Raw genomic sequence first — 7,869 nt, forward strand, 5'->3', positions numbered from 1 at the left:
GTTAGGACCTCTAGCTCGCTTAATTACGTTAACTTCGACTAGGTCCGTTTTAATGGTATCCTTATAATGACAGATACCTTCGTTATCGATAAGACTCTTAGTTTAATTATAGCCTAAGATCTTAGTTTCGTATAGTTCGTAGTTATATTTACGTTTAATTATTTAAATAACGTTAATTTCCGATATAGCTCTAGGTATCTTTTCCTACTTCGGTATTATATCCTCGTTCTTAAAGTGTCGTAGGTTAAGGGGTATAAGCTTTAGCTTTTCGGTTAAATAATAATATGCTATCTTACGTACTTACTTTAGAGATTCCTTATTTTAGTATGCGTAAAATAAGATATAATAAGCGATCGATTCTCCTTTACGCTTAGCTTAAGTAATAATCGATCCTAGGATTAGTATTAATTCCGGCTTATCCGGGTTTCCGTTCTCGAGGTAATATAATCGCTTATTATTCCTATAGTAGAACCGATTCTAGGTTATATTTATTAGTAGCGGATAGCGGCTATAGTTATAAAGCCGATTAAGAGTACCGTAAAATTAATATTCGAATTCCTTATAGTTATTCGTTTAGGTTAATAGAATCCTACTACGTATACCTCGGTAATTTAATATAATATTACGTTTAAAGCCTACTAGGGTTCTTCCGCTAATTTATAGGTTATAAAGACTTAGGTTCCGAACCGCGTTTACTAGGAACGGGTTTTCCTATTAATATTATTAATCGGCGTCGTACGTACCTCTAGGATTATAAGAGCTATTATCCTAACGGTAGTTTTACGAAGTTATTTTTATTTCTAAAGCGTTAAGTCGGTCGTAGAAGGCTTATATATTAGCTTCTTAATTAATATTTAGGTAGCCTTAAGAAGGTTTAGGCTACGAGGAAGGCGGTAGTAAAGGTATCTAGAGGCTAGGAGTCGTTAATCGTTAAATTATTTATATTATAGGTTTCTCGGGTTCTTCGAAAGTTATCGTTTTTTATTATCGTCGTTCTTCGGCTTAGGCCTTATCGGTAATTTATATTACTATACGACGTTCCGCTTACTTATAAAGCTAGGTATAAAGAGTCCGGTAGTCGATATCTCCGATTCTATTATAGTTATAGTCTCCCGTTTTATAGAACTTTATAATTAGGGATATCCGGAGTTTATCGATTAGGTATCCTACTTTTTAAGGAAGCTTTCCGTTATCGTTTACGAGCTTGAAAAGGCGTTTATAGTTTATAAGATACGTAAAGATCGCTTTAAGATCGTTAATTACGTTGCCTCGTTTTAGCTATACGAATTTACGTTTAACGTTAACTTAGCTTAGTTTATCGGTAATTTTAAAACGGTACTTTAGGGCTATAACGATAACTCTTTAGATCGTTTAATCCTTCGTAACGTCGTTAATACGCTTTCTAATAGTTTTAGTCGTAATTTATTCGCCGATTTCCTTAATCTTATCGTCGTCGTTTATACGGTAGCGGTTAAATAATCGATTTACCTTCTTTAGTTATTAGGTTATATTATATTTATTAAACTTAAGCCTAGGATAATCGGTAGGGTTAAGGAACCTAATGATTAGTATTACGATAATCGGGGTAGCTATCGGTATATTTTAACTACTAGAGGCCCCGTTATTATTATTTTAAGATAATGCTATAGGGATTAGCGGGATAAGTATAGAGCCGCGGGTAAGGGATAGCTAAGTAAGAGTTTTATCGTCGTCCTTTTTTTCTTCGGGCGGATATAGAAGCGAAGAGCTAGTATCGATTCTTAAGGTTTTTATTAGTAGTTTAGTTTTTATTACTTTAGGTCCTAACGGCGATTTATTCCGTTTCTTAGCTACGGATTCCGTTTAGTTTATCGGTACGAGGTATAAAGTAAAAAGGGGAATAGTAAGGGTTTTATTATCTAATATAGGGGTAAAGGTATAATAATTATTATCTATATTTTAATACTTTTCCTTTAATATAGGTATATTATTATTTATTATACTATCCCGATCGATAGAATCCGGGTATTATACGAGCTTTTTTAATCAGCTAACGCCTAATTAAAGTACGATACGTATTCCCTGGATTAATAGTTTAATTATTATAAATAAGTCGACGATAATTCCTCCTATTAAGGTCTAGAACTTTTAACGTATAACCTTCGTTAAGGTAATACGTATAGGGGATAGATCCCGAGTAAAGGATCGCGCTAGATACGATACCGGTTATAGCTATAGGCCGGTTTCGATCTAACGGGGGTTATTTAATAGTATTAGCGGTATTACCGCTAGGCGTCGTTTTACGCCTATATTAATACTTCTCGTTATATTAGTTATTAGTTAGTAATATAAGGCTAGTTTATATATAGGTATACCTATTAGCTCGACTTTAGTTCCGTTTCCCTAATCCTTTATATCTACGTAGTCTTATTAATATTAATTCCTAGTTCTCTTTAAAACTATCGGTTATTAATAGCTATTAGTTTATTAATCTTATTTATACTATTAATATAAATATTTATATTATATCGTATATTATATCGTCGAATCGCTACGCCTAAGTATCTTAAAATGCCTTTAGTATAATAAGTTATTAGTATTTATATATTTAGTTTATATCGATTAATAGGTTTAAAGGAAAAAAGAAGCTATCGTAAGGTCGGTTAAGGTATAATTATTATTAGCCTTTATCCGCCCTTAGTATTAATAAAGGAGTAGCGGGTCGTATAGGTTATCGTAATTTATACTAAGGCGCTCGTACGTCTTTTATATAATAGGTAGATAACTATAAGGGGGCTGCCTTAATCGCTACGAGCTTTATTTACTCGCACGAGATATATTATATTATTAGCGGTTCGAAGGAGCGGTTAATATCGAGGGCTAAGTACTATCCCTAGTAGCGGTAGTATTACGACGATAGTTCCCTAGGTTTACGGGTTCCTTCGTATAAGTAGGTAAATAACGATACGAGGGATATCTTAATCGGTATAAACGCGGTTTAGTCGTCGTATTATATTATAGTATCGATAGTTTATTAGTATTATAAATATTAAAGGCTAGGTAATATCTTAACGGCTATAGTATCGTAGTAAAGGTTCCTGGGTTTATACGTACTTCCCTATAGTAAATAAATAACCATAAGGCGGGATACTTTATTTAACGTAAAACGCGGGCTACTTCGCGGGTTAAATAATAGCGCCGACGGCGATCGGTATCCTTTAAATCTTAGTAGCGTAATAAAAACTCCGTAGATTAAAGGTTAAGGGGTCGAAAAAGTTATAAGGTAGTCGTTACTAAGGAGGAGTAAAGCGTACGCGATATTAAAAACCCGGATAGGTTTATTCGAAGGTACGTTCTATCGAAGATTATAATACGTACGATAGTTTAGGATAAATAAAACTAGTATCGCCGTATTAATCGAAAGGTAAGGAATTTAATGTAGTTATCGTATTTTAGCTATATCCCTTAGTCGTAAAGATATAATAGTCGCTAGCCCGAAGGTATAAGAGGTAAGGGAAGAAAAAGGGTAAAACGTAAAAGTTACTTATTCGGCTATAGCGGTACGACGAAGTAACTTAAGCGCTTATAACTAAAATAGATATATTAATCGGAGAACGACGAATTTAATAATAAAAACGAATCTTTAATTAAGGTAAAAATAATAAAGATAGTAATTTAGCTAGGTAATGAACTAGATGATAAGCATGGTATATCCCGTACTTACGGGAGCTATAGTTACTTTATATAGGTATAAGGCCTATCGTAGCGTGTTACGTAATGCATTAAGAGGGTATGTCTTACCGCACTACTACAGTGTCGCGATCGTATTAACCTACCGGTCGAAGGTATCGTTAGTGTAATGGGCTATGCCCATAGTAGGGCCCTGGCTAGTGCCAGGGCTTAGCACGTGATTAGTACCTACGGCGGATAAGGCTAGCTGTCGTAAGTGCGGCCTATAGGGTATACTTTCTTCCTTTTTCTCCTCGTTTAGCTTTAGTTTATTAACATACGGCTTTTACCCAGCGAACAGCTCTTAAAACCGTGACAGTTAGTTTTCTGAATAAATAATTATTACGATACGGCCTTAGCCCTAGAACTAATAAGAATAAACCATTAAGTAACGTTTCGTAATACTTAATCGTTTAAGGATATATTAACGTATTTTAAAATTAATAACGTTAGGAAATTAGGTATTTTCGGTCTTTCGATAGCCTCCGATATCTCCGACCGTCTCGGCCGAGATCTAAGAATATCCTTATCCTTTATAACTACGAATCTCGACGATAATAACTTCTCGTAGTTTCTAGAATAAATCATAAAGGTTCTTTAAACTTTTTTAATAATTCGAAAAGTTATTATATCGATCTTAACTTATCGGTATTGTAGTAGTGCGGTGGATTTAGACTACGTAGCCTTTTCGATGTCTATTTATATAGGTCGCGCACTCATATTTTCATCAGTTAGACTTATACCTGTAGGCATCACGACCTACAGCTATTCACTCGTTTCTTGCTATGCCTTTTCTCGCCATCCCTATTGCCCTACCATTCTAGTCCTCCTTTTCCAGCTGCCGTTTTCAGCTGGCCGATCAACCGATTACAGCTGTTTACAGCTGTGATCTTGGTTGATCGGCACTGGGCCAGTTGTTGGCAGTTGGGCAGTCCTTGTTTCGTGCCTCCATCACAGCGTGCCCACGCTGCTCCTGTTCAATAGCTAATAATTCGAGAGCTTTTAATCAGTCGAAAAAGTGGTTAATATTTACCGCCGTAGCGCCCTTAATCTGTTTATAATTAACGATCTTAACCTTAAAGGCCTTAACCTCCGGGTTTCGATTTAAAAAACGATAATACTAATGCTTTCTTAGCTTTCTAGAACCGCCGTCGGCGTTTAATAAACGGTTAGTCATAAGCCTAAATTAAATAAAAGCCGGCGTGAAGCCTAACCTATCTTACGAAATAACCTAACGAATTAATTTAACTTCTAAGATCGGTAATAAAGCTTACCGATTCTTATTTAGCTCTTATTTCGTTAGTTTACTAACGAAACGACGCGTTAGGTAGGAACGAAAAACGCTATATTGAAAGGTAACTTATCGGATATTAATACCGTATATAACCTTCTAAATAACGGCTTCCGTACGGATTTACGTTTCCTTTAAAGATATTATCTTAATTAATAAGAAATTAGAAAGAGATTAATGGCAAAAGGAATTATTAAAGATTAAAACTAACCGAGAAATTATAGGTTATTTAAGTAAGGACGTCGCGTTAAAAAGCGCGTTCGTAGGTCCTAACGCGGTAGTCCGTAAAGGGGTAGCTCGTAGAGGGGTGCCCTAGCTTATGGGGCAGTGCAAGAGGTGGCTAAGCAGGCCACGTCAACGCGTTTCGTCCGAACAGGCGCATACGCAAACTCGGCCGGAACTCCGGTCGAAACCCCGGTAGGGGGAAGCCTATAGATTTTGGCTGCCGAGTAGGGGTATTGGGAGAAGTTTACATTATTATTTGAGTGAGCCACACTATATAGACCTAGATACCCCCTATAGGATATACCGGAAGCCTACCATCCTCCTATCGGGGTCGCTCTCGGCGCCGGCCCCTTGGCCGCTAGCCTCGAAGTTCTCCCGCTCCTCGAGCTTCTTGTTGCTCCTGATGAGCACAAACCGGATGATCACCGTCATGACGGCGACGAGCGCAGCGATGGCCGCCGTGCTATAGCCACCGGGTGCGTAGCGCGGGCCGTCCCTGCTCGGGAACATGTAGCTGCCGTAGATGTTGGCGCAGTTGCCCACCATGTTGGCCACCGAGATGCAGACGCTGCGCTTGACGAGCGGCCGAGGGAAGCTGTTGGCCACCCACGCGAGGATGATCTGGTACGACGACACTGCGCCGAACGGCATGAGAAACATGGCAAAGAACCGCGCCCCGAGCGACGTCGTCGATGTCACGATCAGCCATCCCGCGACCGATACCATCATCAAGGAGGCGATGTGGATGCTGCGGTCGTTGAAGCGGCCGGACGTCCAGGTCACGAGGAGGGAAATCAGGAAGGTGCCCAGCCATACAGGGGCCTGGAGAACATGTAAGTCCCCGCACGGTTCGCGATCTAGGGAGGAGGACGGGGGTGCTTACCGTGATGAGGAGGGTCTTGATGTCGTCATAGCCGAGGGCCTTGACGATCGTCGGGAAGAAGTACTGGAAAGTTTGGGAGAGGAGCGAGATGTGCTGCAGGAACGTGAAGAGATATAGCTTGGGGTCCTTGAAAGCCAGACGAACGCCATCCATGACGGTCGATGCATCCGCGTTGTCAGCCTCGCCGGTATCCTCGACGAGGCGCCACTGCGCGTACGCCTTCTCCTCTTCCGATAGCCACTTGGTGGTAGCGGGGTAGTTGGGAAGGATTAGGGCGGCCGCCAGGGCGGCGCCGACGGTGATGGTGCCCTCGATGATGAACAGCCAGCGCCAGCCAGAGATACCGTGCGCGCCACTCAGGTTTCCTAGGACGCCGGCGCCGAGCAGACCGCCGAACGCGTTCGCCAGCGAGCTGCCGGCGTAGAACCAGCCGATCCGGTGGGCTAACTCGCCACGGGTATACCACGACGACATGAGGAAGACGGCGCCGGGAAAGAAGGGGGCTTCGGCGAAGCCGAGGAAGAACCGGCACGCGATGAGACCGCCAAAGCTCTTCACCGCTGCTTGGCAAGCCGAAATGACACCCCAGATGGCCTATTTGCCAATACTAATTTAGCAGCGGCTTCGGGGGATATCGTGTTTGGACAGAGCTGAACTTACCATCGCAATGCCGAGATATATCGAAGGCGGCACCCTAGTGAGCATCAAGTTCGAGGGTAGCTGCATCAGCAGGTAGCCGACGAACAGAATACTGGTCGCGAGGTTGAAATCCGTCCCCGCCATGCCGAGATCCACCTCCAGCGTCCCGAGTCTAGCCTGCGACAGGTTGTTCCGGTCCAGGAAGTTCAAGAGGTACATGAGGACGAGCATAGGGAGCAGGTGGAGGTCGACCTTCCTTAGGAGCCTCTTGCTCATGTCTGTATGCCACTCCTGGCTGGCGCTGCCGAATTGTTGGAATAGCACCTCTTGCTTGCCGTCGGCGGCGGCGGCGGCGGCGTGCTCCACGCTCTGAGTCGCGCGGTCGATCTTTTCGTCCTCCATTCCGATTATCTCCTCACTTCTTTTCGGTGGCCTCTGTGAGCAGGTTTCAGTCCCGCGGTAATTGCCGCTTATCGTCCCGCTGAACGATGATTGATCGTGGAAGAGGGGGGGGGGGGGGGACCGGAGAAGGTAGGGGACAAAGCCAGTCTTGGATGGAGAGGGAAGTTGACCGACTGACTGGCGGAGGATTTGTAGTATATATATCTAAGACAACTTCAGTTCCCCTCAACGCATGTTCGCGTAACTTCGGGGGAGACAGATGGATCGATCAGATTAATATTGCCGTCTCCATCCTCGGTTCGTTGGACCACACCCCGGATCGCCTCCAAAAATTCGGACGATCATTGCAGCGGAGCCCCGGACTCGCTCACGCTGGGACATGGGGAAACGAGATGGGGTCCCAGATGGGGTCCCCAGAGCGGGATTCTCACCCCTTGCCTACGAATTCCAGCATCGACCATCCCCTCACCACCCTACCAGGTATGTGCGAGTCCCAAGTGGACTCGGGCGATCCACAACCTCGGGACATGCACGCGTAGAACACCTGCACACTATTATGCTACGTAGACGACTAAGCCTGACCTCCTTTCATCTAAACCGGGTCTCCTTCCTTCGTGCGGCACTCTAGGCAGAAAATCCATTCTAGCGCGCCGTGTCGGTTCGGCCTGGTGAGCTCCTGGCCTGCCTTGGCGACGGTAGCCCTCTCCCGAAAACGGCGTGG

General features: G+C 43.0%; 1 protein-coding gene across 1 annotated transcript; it reads right to left on the minus strand.

The window, feature by feature from the left end:
• Positions 1-5,351: 5,351 nt before the first annotated feature.
• Positions 5,352-7,251, minus strand: GGS23DRAFT_554769 (allantoate permease). Its single transcript, XM_051515566.1, has 3 exons — positions 6,768-7,251; positions 6,108-6,701; positions 5,352-6,046 (listed from the first exon to the last, which is right to left on the minus strand). The coding sequence occupies exons 1-3, from the start codon at positions 7,146-7,148 to the stop codon at positions 5,516-5,518; spliced, it is 1,506 nt and encodes a 501-aa protein (XP_051374658.1). The 5' UTR covers positions 7,149-7,251; the 3' UTR covers positions 5,352-5,515.
• Positions 7,252-7,869: the final 618 nt, after the last annotated feature.

The sequence above is a fragment of the Durotheca rogersii genome, assembly GCF_024521655.1.
Source record: "Durotheca rogersii strain YMJ 92031201 chromosome Unknown GGS23scaffold_4, whole genome shotgun sequence".
Taxonomy (NCBI): Eukaryota; Fungi; Ascomycota; class Sordariomycetes; order Xylariales; family Xylariaceae; genus Durotheca; species Durotheca rogersii.

Excerpts from the sequence above, each read along its gene's own strand:
- GGS23DRAFT_554769 (XM_051515566.1), bottom strand. The coding sequence starts at position 7,148 with ATGGAGGACGAAAAGATCGACCGCGCGACTCAGAGCGTGGAGCACGCC. Across the intron at positions 6,702-6,767 it reads TATATCTCGGCATTGCGATG|GCCATCTGGGGTGTCATTTC; the intron begins GTAAGTTCAGCT and ends ATTGGCAAATAG. Across the intron at positions 6,047-6,107 it reads TCAAGACCCTCCTCATCACG|GCCCCTGTATGGCTGGGCAC; the intron begins GTAAGCACCCCC and ends CATGTTCTCCAG.